The sequence below is a fragment of the Mytilus californianus genome, unplaced genomic scaffold, assembly GCF_021869535.1.
Source record: "Mytilus californianus isolate M0D057914Y unplaced genomic scaffold, xbMytCali1.0.p SCAF_1, whole genome shotgun sequence".
Lineage (NCBI taxonomy): Eukaryota > Metazoa > Mollusca > Bivalvia > Mytilida > Mytilidae > Mytilus > Mytilus californianus.
This window is the reverse complement of record NW_026262581.1, coordinates 58,774,769-58,794,421: the sequence shown is the minus strand read 5'-3', so window position 1 is coordinate 58,794,421 and position 19,653 is coordinate 58,774,769. Positions and strand designations below refer to the sequence as shown.

General features: G+C 32.5%; 1 protein-coding gene across 1 annotated transcript in view; it reads left to right on the top strand.

Moving 5' to 3' along the window:
* The window catches only part of LOC127704690 (IgGFc-binding protein-like), a gene marked incomplete at its 5' end in the record, with an annotated part of 68,761 nt that overhangs the window by 28,041 nt on the left and 21,067 nt on the right, over window positions 1-19,653 (top strand). Inside the window, 13 exons of the mRNA XM_052208828.1 lie at window positions 362-684; window positions 1,160-1,434; window positions 2,673-2,884; window positions 4,051-4,213; window positions 5,032-5,223; window positions 6,774-7,018; window positions 7,391-7,713; window positions 8,569-8,843; window positions 10,041-10,252; window positions 10,479-10,641; window positions 14,028-14,219; window positions 15,567-15,811; window positions 18,105-18,427. Coding sequence (XP_052064788.1) covers window positions 362-684; window positions 1,160-1,434; window positions 2,673-2,884; window positions 4,051-4,213; window positions 5,032-5,223; window positions 6,774-7,018; window positions 7,391-7,713; window positions 8,569-8,843; window positions 10,041-10,252; window positions 10,479-10,641; window positions 14,028-14,219; window positions 15,567-15,811; window positions 18,105-18,427 — 3,143 coding nt within the window. The remainder of the gene's footprint in view (window positions 1-361; window positions 685-1,159; window positions 1,435-2,672; window positions 2,885-4,050; window positions 4,214-5,031; window positions 5,224-6,773; window positions 7,019-7,390; window positions 7,714-8,568; window positions 8,844-10,040; window positions 10,253-10,478; window positions 10,642-14,027; window positions 14,220-15,566; window positions 15,812-18,104; window positions 18,428-19,653) is intronic.

Genomic DNA, 19,653 nt, shown 5'->3' with positions numbered 1-19,653 from the left:
CACAGTACTTCTAGTTTCATTTTTCCTAAATTTAAATACCATTTCAAGAAATCTGTTAGTTAAACACGGTGTTGAACTATGCAACTATGGCTCCTTTTAATGTTTTTCAACAATCTGGCATGTTTCTATTATATAAAGACTATTTTTATATCAGGTTTTCAAATGAAAAACAATTAGAAATACTGACATGTTGCTATGATATTAAGACAGTCTTTTATCTGGTTTAAACAATAATTAAAAACAAAACCAAATACTATTAAGAATGTCAACTTCGTAAATGAAATGGTCAAAATCCAAACATATTTCCAGTTCACTTTCAAATGCTCCCACCTTCTCAAGAATATATTTATATGTACTTCAGTTAAATGGCATAGCTGTAGGATTGCCGACATTAACAGCAAACAACTCCATAGAGATAACAAGAAGTGGAAGTTACATCACAGCAATTCATTCCAAATGTAACATAAGAGTCCAGTTTGATGGTTCTCATATGATTGACGTTAAGGTTTCTAAAAATCACTTCGGTGGAAATTTAACTGGACTATGTGGGAATTGTAACGGAAATGCCAAGGATGACTACCAGACCAAGTCAGGAAAAGATGTTTCTGGGTTGGGATGGGCGGGCTATGCAACCATTGGCAATAGCTACAAAGTGTTGGATGATTCTGACAAACCAGATCTGAAGTAAGATAACTAATGATTTTGTTTAGTTGTTTTTATCCATAAACGTATATTTTGTCCAGTTATAATACTTTGGCATATTTTTTTTTATAATTCTCTAGAAATATAATTGTGTACGATTTACTTTTTTAATATCAGAGCTGATAACTACATGTGTCATTTACCTAGTTATAATACTTTTGTATATGATTTTCTATAAATATAGTTGCTTAAGTATTAACTTAATTTTTACATTTTGAATTACTTTAACTTCGTTTTAGTTCTCCTCAAAATTTTGTAGTATGTTTTTTATAAAAGGTAAATTTCAATATATTCAAGTACAGTTTAAGTATAGAGATAATAGCTGATGAGGTAAATAAATTAGTTGATTTTAAATGTAGTTGAGTTACATGGGACTGCAATCTATAGAAGATGATTCAGCCAAAAAATTGATATAACCGACCCAATATAAAAGTTTAATGTTCTATCTTCTCAACAGTTGTGCTGATGCTGAGGACCCAGGTGAATGTTCCGATAAAGACAAGGAACTAGCCAAGACAGATGATTATTGCGGCTACCTTTTATCAGAATCCAGTCCATTTAAGATATGCAGAGAATCAAAGAAAGTAGACTTTACCAAGATGTACTCCAGCTGTGAATTTGATGTTTGCTCCTCTAATAAAGATAATGCTAATTGTCAGACATTAGAGAGTACTGCACTTGCATGCAGTCAACATGGATATAGAGTAAATTGGAGGAGCTTGAAATTTTGTCGTAAGTTTTAACTTATATAGAAATAGCTCCACAACGGGTGAAACGATTACCATGTACAAGACATATTGTGGAGCAACCTTCATCATGTACGCTCAAAAATCAAACTAATTACTCCAAAAATTAAAAATAACAAATTATATCGACTAGTAGTTTACTATTGAAAAATATCGGAAGTCAATTACGAAGAGACAAATCCAAGTAAGAAACAAAAACTGAGGGAATCGCATGGACTCCAAAATGATTGAGACGGGATGCGACGACGCGGTAAACGTCTCTACTATGCATGCATCATCCGCCGTGTGATTTCAAACTCATAAAATTGTTAACCTGCTGCAGAAGTTATTCGGTGTTATTTGGTTTGTCTCTGTGATTTGTAAAGGAGTATGTTTAGTTTCAATTTCATTGACACAAGACACTCTTTATGAAACATGAAAAAAACATAGATTCAAACTTCGGGATAACGGCATCATTTTACCTTTGTTCCTTTTTTTTTGAAAACAAATTAGGTAAATGGTTTTCTTCCTCAACCCTATTTATCTGCATTCGGTGCACATTTCCTAATCATTCATCCGGATTGATCAGCAGTGAAAGTTTAAAAACTCAAAGTACATTAGCGTTTCTAAACCAAAGTTGAATTAAAAGGCTGGTTTACATTTTCTATGGTCATATTTGCCATACATGGTTTATCGTATATATACGCATATATATCCGGATATGGTGTACAAAAACCTTTGCACCTTTTGTTTGCCGTAAACCATCTTTTCCGCAAGTTTATTGTTTTCTGTTTAGTATTAAATTTATAATTAAGATCCATTTATTACATCGGTGGTCCGTTTATTTGGCAATCGCCAATGGCAGTCAGCAGGATTTAAGAACATTTGTGGTTCGACCTGTTTGTCAAATGCGTTTTGTTAAAATATACTTTTTCACTTTTTTTGTCTTTTGGAAAATGTTGTTTGTGCAGTATTTGGACCCCTCTAACAAGAAATTTGTTTTGCATGCACACGTATAAAAATTGCGGTTTTTATCCAACGCAATCATAGGTTTGAACGTTGTTTTCAATTTAGACTTGTATATATATATATATATATATACTAGTATTCAATCGAATATGAACAACGGAGGCATAATTGATTAACACAGTTTGTGGGCTTTTTATTGCTATTTTTTACATATGATCTACAGAGTATCAACTATGATGTTTTGTACTTGACTAAACTGCTATTGTGCTTTTGTAGCGTTGACTTGCACAGGGGATTTTGTATACAAAACAACAGTATCTTGTACCAATACATGCGACAACCCAACAGCCACAAAGAATTGTCAAGATCCACCTGTTGACGGCTGCACATGTCCTGATAAAACATATTTGAATGGCGGTAAATGTGTACCTATTGAGAAATGCGGATCGTGTAATCTTAAAATTGGTGGAATATCGTCAAAATTGGCAGTAAGTTTAGCTTCGATCAAAGTTTAAACTTATTGATTTTAATTGGATAATCATTAATGGTAAACCTTTAATATAAATGAATTGTTTGCCCTTAAACTGTACAGATTATCAAAATTAACTAAATCAACTTATATAGTTTGTTTACTTGTGTTAAAACACACAGGTGATACCAAACCAGCTTTTCGAAAGGGGATTTCTAAAAGGACAACAAAGTTTAAAACGTTCTATGATTTTGTTTTTAGTGGCACATATGTAGTGATTTTTTGCAAGTGAGATAATCTAACAACGACTTTGTCATCAGATATTTTTTTTTTTTTATTTCTTTGTGACATAAAACAATTTTCACTGGCTATTTTGAAATATGAAGAAAAATAACACCTTTAGTCTCCTACTTTTCTCCGTCATGAATAAATAAAGGCAACAGTAGTATACCGCTGTTCGAAACTCATAAATCGATAGAGATAAAAACAAATCCGGGTTACAAACTAAAACCGAGGGAAACGCATCAAATATAAGAGGAGAACAACGACACAACAAAAACACAACATTAAAATGTAACACACACAGAAACGAACTATAATATAACAATGGCCATTTTCCTGACTTAGTACAGGACATTTTAAGAAATAAATGGTGGGTTGAACCTGGTTTTGTGGCATGCCGAACCTCCCGCTTTTATAGCAACGTCAAACACAACAATAAAAGTATTCAAAATAGTTGTTTTTCATCTGTTTTTCATCTATTTCATTATGATCGTGTATTGCTCTCTAGACAATATGATGTTCTCTAGTTTTATTTTATAATTATTCTTGTCGTTTGGTTGCTATCTATTTAGCGTACTTAGTGTATGATCTACATCTCCTTTATTTATTTGAAAATCTTGGTTTCAATATTTTTCTTGAACGCTTATTTAACATCTCAAGAAATAATGATTTATATGGAACGCGGGTTTTCGTATCATATACTATTGAAACAAACGTCAAACAGCTGACATCAAATATCTTATATACAAGTATGCAAATAGTTGTTTTTCATGAGTAGTGCTTACAATGTTACCTTCCATATTCTTTATTTTCGCCATACAGATGCAAACACCAGTACATCGAACGTGTTACTTTTTGTTCATAAAAAATTAAGAAGTATTTTTATTTATGAAATCATTGCAGTTTGGCGATGTTTATCCAAAAGGTGATTGCATCGTATCACAAAGGTGTGACATGGTAAATGGTACCTTTGAATTAGTAACTATTCCAGCGAAAAAAATCTGTCAATTGGATGAATGGTGCAAAACAAACAACTTTGGCATGTATGATTGTACAAAAAAGCCAAGTAAGTTTTTCGGTGCATGTTGTAGTGGGTATTCCGGTTCGAAAGAAAAAAAAACGGATGGGAATTAAGAAGACTAGGAAATTGAACATTTATAATGAAAAAACTAGATACTCTTAAAATAGAACACAGATTATTCCATTGTTAAAGCAAAGATGTGCGTACAATTACTTACAAATAAGACTTATATCAAACATTTGCCAATACTAACCTCTGTGATAACCAGGGTTCAAATCAGGTACTCCTTTAGGATCACAATACCCTATTATGCCTGAAATATCCATTGTATCAAGTTGTTTTCAATGCGTACAAAGTGGCATGGAAACATTGGTTAGAGCAAAAACATCTGCCATAAATTAACTGTTTACAAACGTTTCGAAATAAAAAAAGGATTTTCTTCTCAAGGAATAGATTACCTTAGCTGTAAGGCTGTCCTCTTTGCTCAACAACAACTTCGTTCTTTGTTTGGCCTTTTATTAAATTGTTTGATTCGAGCGTCACTGGTGAGTCTTTTCTAGACGAAACGCGCATCTGGTGTATACAATTTTAATCTTGGTATCTCTGATGAGATTATAATTGACTTGTGTTGCCTAAAATAGGGATGCTTTTACTAGAGGAAAACACCCTATTCCATATGAATGTGGAATATTTCATAAACCGATCTGTGCTGTCCTATGCTAACAGAAAAAAAAACTACCACTTTGAAGTCTGTTATAGTTAGTAAATTTCTGTTTACACGTTTTATTTCATTGGCACGATTTTTTTTATAAAAATGAATATTGATCAGTTTTTATAAGCATACATCCATGCATTTCTATCAGTTAATGGTGGTTGGCAAATAACTGGAAACTGGTCAGACTGGAGTACCTGTAGTAAAACATGCAATGGTGGAATTCGTCAAAGAACACGTGGCAGAAGTTGTACCAACCCAAAACCCCAGTCCGGAGGCACATCTTGTGCTGGATCAATCAAAGAAAGTTCTTATGAAAGCTGTAACACACTGAAGTGTCCTAGTAAGTATTCCATAGACTTCTATTGATTTTGTATGCAGATCATTAAGCCAAAAGGTAATAAATTAAGACAATATTCTACAAAACTTAAAAAAACAAAGACCTACACATGACTATTCACGACATATACACGTGCTAGCAGCAAGAAACACTGAAAACTAAAGTTTGACAAACACCATCATAAAAAAAAAATGGAAATGATAGTATGCGCCCTATAATGACAAAAAAGGTGCATTCTTTTGCTCACGATATATAATGTTGTGCAATATAGAGAATTGAGTTAAATTCGAAAAGTAAAAGATATAACAGTACATTAGGAAATTGTGTCTTAAGGTAGTACTACAGTTTGACTTCTCTGACTTCAACCAACAGTCTTTAAAGATGAATTTCTCCAAAACTATTCAATTGATTTTTTAAATCTTTAACTCATTTTAAAGCTGAAATATTGTTCTTCCTTTATTAATAGATAAAGTTATTTTTGGTATACTAGAAATCAATAAAAAAAAATATTTCATTAACTGCCAAAAAGTGCTTTCTCAACTGAGATGAAAATATCACATTCATGTCAAATGGTAGTAAAAATCTGTTTTTTTTTATCCCTTTAATTGACCATACACAAGTTACAAAACCATGTATCGGATTTTTGATATATGCCTCCAATTTGAAGATATATTGATTTAACTGCTGGGTGCCAAACCTCATTTCACCTTTCATCTTTAGAGTCCTATGAATTCATTCAGAAACAAATTATCAAAAACCTGGGAAACGATTTTTTAAACTAGATACCCCAATGATGATTGTGGCCAAGTTTGGTTAAATTTGGCCCAGTAGTTCTAGTGGAGAAGATATTTGTAAAAGTTAATAGACAATGGAAAAAGAGCTATTAAAGGGCAACAACTCAAATAAGGTGTTGTTGGACGATTTCCTCCATTCCGTCTTAATTGTAGATCTTGTCTTGCTGATCAATTTTGCAATTTAAAGTTTCTCTTCATTTATTATAGTTTTCAAGATAGTAGGCAAACATCTAAGAAAATGGTAAAATTTGTCATTTAAGGGCAATAACTCCTATAAGAAGTCGTCTGACAGTTTTGGCGTTACGGACAATTGGTAGAGCTCAACATTCTGAACATTTTCGCTCCTGTCAGATTTTCCCTATTTATAACGGTTTTAAAATAATAAACAAAACTTGCATTTTACCCATATGTTCTATTCGTAGCCATGTCGGCCATTTTGCTTGGCAAGCAGGGTCATCGGACACATTTTTTAGACTAGATACCCCAATGATGATTGTGCTCAAGTTTGGTTGGCCCAGTAGTTTAAGAGGAGAAGATTTTTGTAAAAATTAACGGACGACGACGACGACGGCTGACGGACGACGGCTGACGGACGCCAAGTGATGAGAAAAGCTCACTTGGCCCAGATTTGAATCTAAACTGGTAGATTCTTATGTATCTATCATTCGTTGCCCATGAAGCTAGGCGTAAAATAAAACAGAACTAAAAAAAAAACAGACAATCATGAAAAAGTGAATAGGTGGCTGTTTTATTATGTAGGTTTTTGTTCGTGTGAAGGATCGGGAGATCCTCACTATTACACTCCAGACGGTGCTGTTATACATTTTATGGGAACATGCAAATACACTTTATGGAAATCAACAATACCAGACGATCAATGTGAGTTTAGAGTCGAGACGAAGAATGAGAGACGCTATGGGTATACGCATGTTTCTTACACAAGAATGATTGATTTTTACATGGGAAATTCTCAAATTCGTTTCTTGCATGGCGGAAATGTGCTGGTAAGATGTTTACATATTTACGATATTGACGTTTTGAGTTTAACATAACAAAATCAGAACTGTATATATGTGCTTGAAATTATATTCTTAAGTCAGTTCGATTTGAAGTTCAAGCATTTAGACATTGAAGGCAACACTACAAGTGCTGTGTCTACTTTGCCAACTATGTTATATTATATACATGAATATATGTATAAAAATGAATGGCAGCAAGGGATTAAGATTAATCAATAAATTATAATTTAATTGGAGAAAATTAACAAGGCTTTGACAAAATCAATGACAGTAGAGTAATCGTTGATGTTTTTATGCGTATTAGTGTCAAGTTAAGAATGTGTGCTTCAATTGATTATGTTTGTATATTTTCATCAGATTAATGGTTTCCGAGCAAGTTTGCCTGTAAAAACTGGAAATGACAATATTGAGGTATCTAGAAGTGGAAGTTTTATATCTGCCGTGCACTCCAAATGTAACATACGGGTTCAATTTGATGGCTACCATTTGGTCAATGTAAAGGTGTCTAAAAATTACTTTGCCGGAAATTTAACTGGTTTATGTGGTAACTGTAATGGAAATTATAGAGATGATCTCCAGACCAAAGAGGGAAAAGATGTTTCTTCTAAAGGAGGACAGGGTTATGCTGACATCGGCAATAGTTACAAAGTTACAGATGATTCAGACCTACCAGATACAAAGTAAGACAAGTCCCTTTCTAAACCTTGAATTTTACCCGGATTTATTAGGTGTACCATTTTGTATCCGAAACTCCCCCTAAACCTCTAATCATAATTTTATGAATTAATTTTTTTTTTTGGGGGGGGGGAGTTCTTTTACCATATCATATATTTTGACATCACTTTTTGTATGGATACCTATTTTATTTTACTCCCCCTCAAACTCTTCTTACAATATATTAAAAATTTCTCTTAATTTCAACTTTATATTGCTAATGTGCACCTCCTAGTGTATTCTTCTTGTCATAATCTTTTTTTGTTTTTCCCTCACCAAAGCATGTACTATAATACGTTAGACTCATGCATGTTCTCATTATACGGACTTCATTAACAGAGGTGCTTCTGTTACAAAAACTGCTCTAATAGAGCTATGAGGAAAAAACGACTTATATCGACACTACACCAAGTATTACGGTAACCATCATTAATATTTGACCGATATGATTAATCTGTGTCTCACATTATAATGCTATAATACACTTCCTACTTTGATTTTTTCTCAACTATTATTGGGTTGTCCTTACCAAAGCATGGATGTCCAATGTGGTCTTAAACACTATCTAAATATATGTCAATTAATAGTACAGCTGTGTCATAGAAAATAGTTAACACAGATAAAACATATCTTCAAATGTTTACCAACTAAAATTTCATTAAAGTCTGATATGTTTAAATTAAAATAATTTTAAGCAATATTTGACAATTTTAAGCAATATTTTGGATAATATGTTAGCCAATATTTTGTTACATTATATCTTTAAATCAATGAAATGACAACCAGTCTATCTATTTAATCATTTGACTTTTTATCTATAGTTGTGTAGATGCCCCGCCATTAAAAGACTGTACAAAGGACAAACGGAAATTAGCCAGAACAGATAAATATTGCGGCTTTTTATCATCAGATACTAGTCCATTCAAAGCATGTATGGATTCCAAGAAGGTTAATTTTGGCCAGTTATACAATAGCTGTGAAGTTGACTACTGTAATTCAAATAGATCTGATGTGCATTGTCAAACTCTCCAGACTGCTGCTTTAGCTTGTAGTCAGCATGGATTTCAAACAAAATGGAGAACCCCCACCTTCTGTCGTAAGTCTTTAACAATGTTTGTCGCATTTGTGCTATATGTCAGCTTTGTAAAACTTCTAGCCAATATATCCATTAAAAGTATAGAATATGACATTAATGATATGATGATTCTAATCATATTTGCTTGATATAAATTGGTTTATTTTATAATCTCAATTTCTGGAAATCAGATCATACTTATGAAACAAAATCGGTAATAAATAAAAGCCATCACAATAATTGAATGCGAAAACGTTTTATAGTCTTAAAACAATGAAATACTATTTTAATTGTTATACATAACTCTAGTATTATTCATATCGTATAGTTTGTATAGATTTAGAATAAAATGAACACTATAAAAAATTTAGGAAAATATCTGTAATTGGAATTATAAAAAATAAACGGTTTTTCATTTTCAATTAACGGACTACAAACTGGGCATTTTGCTGGCGAATACAATATTAACGTTTCTGAGCTTACGGTCTTGTTAACATGTCTATTATTTAAACCAAGCTTTTTCATAAATAAATCAGGAATTACAGTATAATTTACGTCAAGTATAGTTTCATTTCATTTAAAACACGCTAAGGAACCTTTTTAGCTGTTTGTTTTGTTAATGATAAAATAAACTAAAGTTTCAAATACCTCACGCATTAAATTGGGACAGTGTTTTTCGGTAACACAGCTCCACTTATTATATGACTATCTATTAATTTTACTATGAGTGTTCTATGTGACAGTGAATACAAAAATGCATAACCCGCATCATTTGTTTGCACCTGTCCTAAGTCATGAACCGGATGTCCAGTGGTTGTCGTTTGTTGGTGTGGTTCATAAGTGTTTTTCGTTTCTCGATTTTTATATAGATTAAACCGGTGGTTTTCCTGTTTGAATGGATTTACACTAGTCATTAATGGGTCCGTTTATAGCTTACTGTTCGGTGTGAGCCAAGGCTCAGTGTTGAAGGCCGCACTTGACCTATAATGGTTTACTTTTACAATTTGTGACTTGGATGGAGAGTCGTCTCATTGGCACTTATACCACATATTCTAAAATCTATATACAACAAAGTTAATTTGTTTTACTTAAATATTCAATTAAAGTACTGAGCCACAGAGTCTTCTGAATTTACTTGCATAGGAATTCAGTAGTACAGATTGTGTTGGTGTATCTTACTGTTCATATTGTTTATAAAATGAGTTTCCTTACTTTTAGCATTAAAATGTGATGGTGGACTTGTATACAAGACGGCAATATCTTGTACCAATACATGTGACAATCCAACAGCCGATCAAAGCTGCCAAGACCCGCCTGTAGATGGATGTACATGTCCTGATAATACGTTTCTGAATGGTGACAAGTGTGTTACGATTGACAAATGTGGATCTTGTAGATTGAACATGGGAACAGGAACTTCAAAGCTTGCTGTATGCATGATAGGATTTACTTATTTCTGAAATATATTTTCTAAAATTTTCCATAAAAACTGTAAATAAAATAGAAATATAGACTTATATCTAATTAATATATCATAGCTTTAATGTAGCAATACTAAACTTTTATATCACTTATCCCATAAGTATTTTATAAATCATGTATGTCTGAGTATGTTTACTTTTAATCACTGTAATAAATCTATTGTTTCTTCTTTAGTTAGGTGATGTTTATCCAAAAGGTGATTGTATTAATGCACAGCAATGCAAATCAAACAACGGAACCTTCCACTTGGTATCAGTCCCGGCGTCAATTTTATGTGCACCAGATGAATGGTGCAAGCTAAATAAGCTCGGTGTATACTTGTGTACCAAGAAACCTGGTAAATCTTAGTGATTATGTTCGCAAGTATGCTGTTTTCCTCGCGAAATAATAAAAAAAATATTTTCCTTGGACATATTTTTTTTAGATTAAAGTTTTGTGACCATTGTGTTACAGTAACTGTGAAGACAGCTTTTCAAATAGATTATATCTGTTTCAAAAAGATTTACGAACTCTTTTGGTCAAGCAAAATATATAACTCTAGTGGTAAAAAAATTTAAGGTCAAGGAATATGTCTTTATTTTTTTTTTTATTTGAAAGTTTTAAATATATTAACTTAGCCACAATAATCATTTGGGTATCTGGATTAAAAAATGTATTCGATGACCTCACTTGCCAACCAACATGGCCGACATTACTCACAATAGAAATGTTGACTGCTGTTCTCCTATTTTTGACATTTTTACCTATTATGTCTTTTTGTTTTGTTCACACATTGTTGTCTATATAATGGAATATTATGAGACTGTCGTACAAGTGAGAGGTTTAGCTAGCTATAAAACCAGGTTAAATCCACCATTTTCTACATAAGGAAATGCCTGTAACAAGTCAGGAATATATATTGTTTTCCATTCGTTTGATGTGTTTGAGCTTTTGATTTTGACATTTGATAAGGAACTTTCCGGTTTGAATTTTCCTTGGAGTTCGGTATTTTTGTATATTTTACTTTTTGCTTATTATCTTGTAAACTATAATAGATAGAGAGACCTTTTAAAAAGCAACAAATTATCAGCAGGACAAGATCTACAAATAAGTCAAAATTTGCCGAAGTCGTTGGTTTTCTCTATATAGAAGTGATTGCCCTTACATGACAACGTTTTAACCTTTTTTGTGTTTCGGGCAAAAACTATAAACGATAGAGAGAAACTGTAAACACTGAACACAATAAAGATCAACAAAATGGAGGTGGGCGACACATGCTCTTTGATCCTCCAGTTTAACACAAAGAAACAGCTCTTATTTGCGTCGTGAGACATCTATAGATCGGCCACATTTATGTTTCACAAGGAATAAGGAATATTAATAATTTACCTAAATAGCCAGCTAAAACCGGCCTCTAGGTGCGAAATTTTCTCGCTGTGTTGAAAATCCATTTGTGGCCTTGGGCTGTTTTCTGCTCTTTGGTCGGGTTGTTGTCTCTTTGTCACATTTCCCGTTTCCAATTTCAATTTTATCTTAAATTTTCTTTATGAATTCTAGTTAAAAGAAAGGGAGAACAACCAAAGGGAATAAGAAAAACAGAATATAGAACAATAATATATGTCAGGGGCTATAGTCCTTATTTCTGTTCGCTTAAGAGCTCTTTTTGTAAAATTTTATACAAATATTTTATGTAAATAAATCACAAATGACCAATAGAGTGAAGCAAAAATTTATAATTTTTCAGCCCTACTGTATAAAAATAAAACATAAAAAATATTCCTCCACTTACTTTGTGCATTTGCAGTACCTACAATATTTGATAGTGCAATCATAATAATTTTTATCTCTTCTTAATATTTCTCCTTGTAGTCGGATCGTTTGAGTTATAACTTATTTATTTTAAGTGTTATTTTTCATTAAAGAATGATTCTTGGTAAAATGAATTCTTGCCGCATTTGGCAAAAAGATTGAACAAATATGTAGTATCAAGTCATGTTATGAAAAAGGTGGGCCTCGCTGGCCCACTGGTCTAAGTAGTCCAACTATTGTGTTACTAGCCTGTCAACACTGTGGTTTTTTAAGTGCAAACCCGCACGCGACAGATTAACTCAAATCTTAACTGACAAGGATTGTCAGTTTTCCTCCGGAAGGTTGGTGGTTCTCTCCGGGCATTTCGGATTCTCCCATTAATAAAAACTGACCGCCACGAAAAAGCCAATAGTGCTGAAAGAGGCGTTAAACACCAATTAATGAATCAATCTTATAAGATATGATAAAAACAATCATTTTAACATTTTTTCATTGGAGTTATGCCTCTTACACTTTGAAAGCTATACCAATTATTATTAATATACAGTTATTAAAATGGACGTTCGTGATAATTTTGTCCTCGACCAACTTCTCATTCTCAATATACATGGAAAATGAGATTCGATATCGAACCATTCCCGTTTGATGTTAAAGTTTCCTGTATTTGAGATTTTTATGCTATGAACTGCTAAGAAAGTACTGGTAATACATTCATTTGATCTTACACTAGGTCAAAAGTGTCTCGTCCCAAAAACTCGTCTGTAGGAATGCATGCATTGTTCATATCAGCATATTTATTCCAGTTTTGTTACTTCCAAGTTACGAAAGAGGGGTCAAACTGTTTAACCCCTGTGTGTCCATCGATTGAAATGTATGTCGAATTTTTTTATTGTGAACTACAAATCACACGCTTCCTGGAATTGATTGCAAGCTGCATATCAGCTTGCCTCCTGTGTGATGCGTTTTGGCATTCAAAATTGACCAACTTACTGTTTGCCAAAATTATATACATATTTTTACATGCAATAGCCATTTTTGAAATTGTTGTCGCATTTTTCTCAAGAAAGTTCGAGTCAGAATTTTCTGAAATGTTGTAACAATCTTCATTTGAGAATTTAGTTTTACCGTATGATGCATTAATTTTATAAATTCTAAATTTCCTGTTTACCGTGTAAGTTCTTATATAATTCTAAATATGTTAGAAAATTTTCGTCATATTTTTCTTGAAAACTATAATCATTGAAAATTTAGTATCAGGCTTCATCTGATGCAATTTTCACATCCATTGCTTTAATAACTTTCTTTTTGATGTTTTAATTTTTTTTTGTGTCACAACTCACTAGCGACAGGTTTTCATGGTTTTAGATCTTTGTATACCATTATAGTCATCTGATTTGTAATTTTACTGATCATGTCTTTTTCCTGGTTGTGACATTACAACGGATTGTGGATTCACATGGCGGGTGACGCATGCATAATAAAAGACGCTTATTCTGTCGACGCATCCAATCTTGCTGCTTTTGGAGTTCTTGCAATTTCTTCAATTTTTGTTTTGACCTTGATTTATCTTTCCTGTTGGTTGATATAGTCGAGCGTTTGGTTTATCAGGTTTCACTGACTTCAACCTTTTTGAATTAATCTTTGAGTTTGGTATTTTTGTTGATACATTTTTTTTCTTATCGAGTTTTGGACATCGGTAAAGTACTGTCACCCTAATTTACCGCTAAAGAAAATAACACTTTACTAAACTGTATTTTGACATTTAGATGTCATCTAGTTATTTATTTGTTTGATTATTATTGTTTTGTGGTTGCCATCTCATTTACATATTCAAAAATCTCATTTTATTCATGTTATCTGTGTAAACACTTCTTCTTCTTTTAAAATATATAGTTGTTTCAGTATAAAATAAGATATTTTTATAATAAACTACAGTTAATGGAGGATGGGGATCATTTGGTCCTTGGTCAGATTGGACTGAATGTAGTAAAACATGTAATACTGGAATGCGATCAAGATCACGGAAGAGAAGTTGCACAAATCCTAGTCCTAGTTTTGTTGGAAAAAACTGTGTGGGATCTGGTATTGAAAGAACAACTGAAATATGCAAAAACTTCGAATGTCCAAGTTAGTAAAATAGATTTATAAACAATTTCATGCATGTGTGAATTGTGAATCAAAGTTATTTCACAATGTAGTTCAGATTAGTGTTTGACAGGGAAAGTATTCGATACTTCTGCATTTCAATCTCTCGTTTTTTAACTTTTGTCATGTATTAAATTCACATCAAACTAACACTTTTGTTTAGTCGCAAACAATTCAATCAAACTTAAACATCTACATTTACAAAATTCTGAATAAATGTATTGTTAATTAGTTATTTACTTTTTTAATCGTTTCAAAAAGGGTGCACGGATATGTCAGTATTTTAGTTTGCCCATCTGTCTGATATTTACTTTCTATCTACATGTTTCTGTACCATAATATTTATTTGTTTGTTTATGTGCTTTACACTTAGCAGGATCTTTTTATAATTTTTTTTATATATCATCATTATAATTTTTTATTATACCGTACGGACTCAAGTTTATTTTAAAAGTGTAACAGATGTTCTTTGTCAGTTTTATTATATTGACAAACTTCTTAAATTTTTTTCGATACTACATAACTTCTTATAGTTTTAAAATTATTCAAAATAACGCTGTCTTGACTACATCATTATCTGATCAAAGGAGTAAGTTCAACAGGGCCCTAATATGACCCCTATTTTAGCTCAAATTTAAAATTAGGATGTATTTAGCAATTTCACCAAGAATCATAGCTAAAACAATGAATATATAGGACATATGCTTTTTTATTTGAAAATTAGAATATGAGCGTCCTTTTCATGACGTCCTTTTTATCTTAAATTTTCCTTTGAAATGTGAGGAAAACAGGTCAATTTTCATTGGATTTTTAGGAATGGAAACATAGGGCGCATGCGTCGACAGAATTTAACATTATGTTTGTTATAACAATCTACATATCAGACTTGAATATTTAGACTGCCAAAGCCTGTCAATCTCTCACCAAAATCTCTATTTGTGGCCTATTAAGGGCCTGGCTGTTGGCTTATTTAATACTGCTTTTGATTATTTTCCGACACCGATCAAGTAAAAAAATATATGTTATAACAGACATTGTATTTATACCTTCTCTAAACAGCTATTTAGAAAACACCCAATATGCGTCGTGCTTACGAAAATCGGTATCATACTTTTTAATGGTGGCACATTTCGAGCAGTATTTGCTTTCTCTACGGGAGCATCTGCTAATTCGGTTTTTGGTTAGGTTGGTGTTGTACAGTTTTCTACGTAGTTAGACTGTTTGTCATGGTTTTATCTGTCTTTCGTCGACTTCTGAGTTTTGATTCTCCCGTTGGTATCTTCCGCCTTTTTGTTATATAATAATATTCATGTGCAAACTGAATTGCAGGTTATTGTAACTGTATTGGATCAGGTGATCCTCACTATTACACACCTGATGGTGCAGATATACATTTTATGGGAACATGTAAATACACACTCTGGAAATCGACAATTCCAAATGACAAATGTAAATTCAGGGTGGAGACTAAAAATGAAATACGTGGTGGCAGCATTGACGTTTCCTACACTAGAATGATAGATGTCTATGCTGGCGAATACAAAGTTCGTGTATTAAAAGGGGGCAATGTTTTAGTAAGTAATTTAAGTATTAATGGAGGTATATTTCGATTTATACAAAATGAAAACAAAATTAGTGGTAAATTTACATTTTAAGGAGTTTAATGAAAAATATATCATTTTGTACTTGCCTTCCAATGGCAATTCAAATAGGAAAGACCTAAGTAGGAAAATACATCTATCATAAAATTGAGACATTGTGTATGATAGATAAGGGAACATGTTCTTAAATAGGGGCAATAGTAGTTTCCCCATGTTAAAATCTAATGAATTCATTTTGAATATAGATACCAAGATAAGAATAAAAACAAGGAATGAGCTGCTAAATTGACAGCAAACTGGGTTTCTGTATTTTGAAAGGTGCTTTCAGGCATTTTTGACCTGCCACATTCTATGTCTATTTTCCAATCTATCAAGTACCAAAACTCCAAAATGGCAAAAAAAAATCGTCAATATCAAAATTGACCACTATTTTGCTACCAGAAACATAACTTTTTCAAAACACTCCTTTAATAGATGAATTGCCTGTTCATAATTAGCGCTAGTGGGAGCTAGTCTTGAAATACATTGCTCAGCTTCCTGAACGATTTGAGATTTCAAGTAGCTGAATTTCTGGACATTCGTGAGAGACGGATTTGTTTGCACTGTTGTTTGGATAGAATCCCAGAAGGTTTGCCATGCTAAGATATCCCCAGAAAAGGTCGGCAAATCAAATTAAGGGAGCCTGTGATAGAAATTTGACGGGATTACGGAAATGTGCGATAACGGGTTTGTTTCTAAATCTTCATGGATTTGATTACAATTCTAATGGAGTATAATAGTTTGATGCGATGAAGAATGTGCCAAATTTCTCACCATTTGTTGTGGTTCACTTGCTTTTTTGAGTTTGACAACATATCCTTGAATTTGCAAATAGTTATTTCCATCTGAAAAGTGTAATCCTTCGTATCCAAAATTTCGTATCCAAAATTTTTTGTTCCATTTCTCCGACTTCCGTAATGTCAATAATCCTGGTCACGGCAAACAGCTGTGTAATGTCGCTGTTACGGCATTTTGGGCAATTTTTTCATCTGCTCTGTGAATTAGTCTGGTAACGGCGCTTCTGTGTCCGCCACGTATAGCCTTTAACTTCTCGATAAATCACTGCACCAATGTTTGGGTTTAGTTGGTTAGTACTTCGCTTATGTAAATAGAAAGACGTGCGTATATTCAAACTCTGTTTACTATACTGACTAGAGACGGCATGCATACAATCAGCGTAATAATGATATGACGTTACAATACGTTCCTTTAGTTACGTTACAGTATTTCACGTTAACAATACGAGTTGCATTAGTAAGTTTCTCTGTCTTGCGGCTAATTCGTGATGCAGCATATCAAAATTTTAAGAGCATTGGTTGAACAGCTCATATAAGTAATTGCTCGGAAATGACATAAAGTGTAATTTTTAATCTATCAAGAACCATAACTCCTAGGTGGCAAAAGTGAAAATCAACAATATCGAATATGGCCTCCATTTTTCCATCATTTTTTTTAAAGCGTTGGTCAAGTGGATCATAAGTAATTTTACAGAAACGACATAAAGTGCAATTTTCCTGTAGATTAAGGACCATAACTCCTGAACGGTAAAAGTGAAATTCATCAATATTATACTTGACCTCCATTTAGTCATCAATAACAACATATTAAAATTTGAAAACAATTGGCAGAAGGTTTCATAAGTTATTGAACGGAAACGACACAAAGTGCCATTTTCCAATAGATCAAGGACAAAAACTCCCGAAAGGTAAAAATAAAAACCACCAAATTCGAATTTGATCTTCATTTTGTCATCAGTAACAACATTTTATAATTTGAAAACCATTGGTAGAAGAGTTCATAAGTTATTGAACGGAAACGACATAAAGTGTCATTTTCCAACATTTCAAGGACCATAACTCCTGAACGGTAAAAGTGAAAATCGTCAGTTTCGAACTTGACCTCTATTTTGTCATTAGTAACAATATATTTAAATTTGAAAACCATTGGTCGAACGGTTCATAAGTTATTGAAAGGAAACTTTTGGCAGCCAAATCGTCCGCCCGCCGCCCGCAAGCTCGACAGACTTCACCAAATTAATGACTTTTTTCCTTCGGAAAACTCAGTTATAATGCAGATGAATATCATTATCTCTAAACTGAACAAGACCGTAAAATAGATTTTTTTTTGTTATATTCGGGCGCATTACCTTTGTGTATACTATATTTTTTTTGTAGGATGTATTAGTTTAAGATTTTGCATTACAATCATTCTTCAAATTGTATTTAAGGTGAATGGAACTGCAGTACGAGTACCATTTGAATCAGCAGACGGTCAAATTGAAGTTTCCAAAAGTAGTAATCTAATTACTGTTGTACATGCTAATTGTAATATCAGAGTTCAGTTTGATGGCATACACCTTGTTAATATCAAGGTTTCGAGAGACTACTTTGGTGGTAACTTGACTGGAATCTGTGGGAATTGTAATGGATTATACATGGATGATCTTATGACAAAGAATGGAACAAATGTTCATTCCCTAGGCAGAAATGGACATGCTGATATTGGAAACAGTTATAAAATACTTGATGATTCCGACCAGCCAAACGTCAAGTTAGTATAATGTTATAAGTGTTTCAAGTTTTTGTGAAGACGGCATAGTTGCTTTTTTATTTTATTTCCATTCAATCAAGATCTTTCATTTGAACATTCAAATTAGAAACAGCTATATTATACAATTATTCTTTACTGATTCACAATTAAGCATTTCATAGAAAAATGATAATTTGGAACAAAATCAAAAATTGAACCATAAGTTAAAAAGTTTTTTTCTTATATGGCTGTGGCCTATTATCTATTTCTTGATATAAGGGATATTTCTCGTATCACACTGCAGTGTAATACTAATAAGTGAAACGAAAAATGCGTATTTCATTGGCTTATCTATATGTGAAATGTCCATTGTTTATTCGTTAGGTCTGATTATTTTCAAAGGTCAAAAGGATGTAAATTCCTACATGGCAGCGAAGATATGCGATTTCTTCAGTGATATACAAAACACTCACACTTTTCACTTGAAAGTCATCTTTTGTTAATTCATATTTCATTCTGAAGCGTGTAAAAAGTTTAAAATGTCAAGGACAAAGAAGTCGCGAAATTTTCTATTTAACACAAAAAGAATGTAAACCTTCAGAGAAATAAGATTAACAGCTCATTAAAACTGTCTCGTTTATTACAACGTTTAATTCAACGAAATTAATAAAATTTAATGATCTAATAATTAAATTGATTTATTGCATTAACAATACATTTATTTGTTTATTGTGTTTCAAATGTACGTCAGTCCATTATTTACGTTTTGCCATTTAAATACTTACAACCATATATTTAAACATACGAAAGAATATGCTTTGAAGCGCCTCGTGGACTTTGGTCATATATAAACACGTGTTCCCGCTAAATTTTCATTCCACGAGTATTTTTCAACAAGATTACACAAGGATAGGACCAGAGCGTTAATAAGATAAGTTGATTTAGTTTATTCATTATACTTTAAATACGTTTACTTTTATGCATTTTAATTCACTTTAATAATTTGGTTTTCATTTAAAGAGCACATTTTTTTCCTGTAACGATAAAGTAAAACAGGTAACTTTTAATTTAACACGTGTTTGCACGGGGTCGTAATTTTGTTTCCCTTTACTTTCACAATTAAATACATGAATTGTTTTTTGTCAATTCAATATTACATTTAAATATATGCTTATTTATTACCGTTTAATTTCATTGACTTCTGGTTGTTGCATTTAATTCACAGTTCTTAAACATGGTAATTTTAT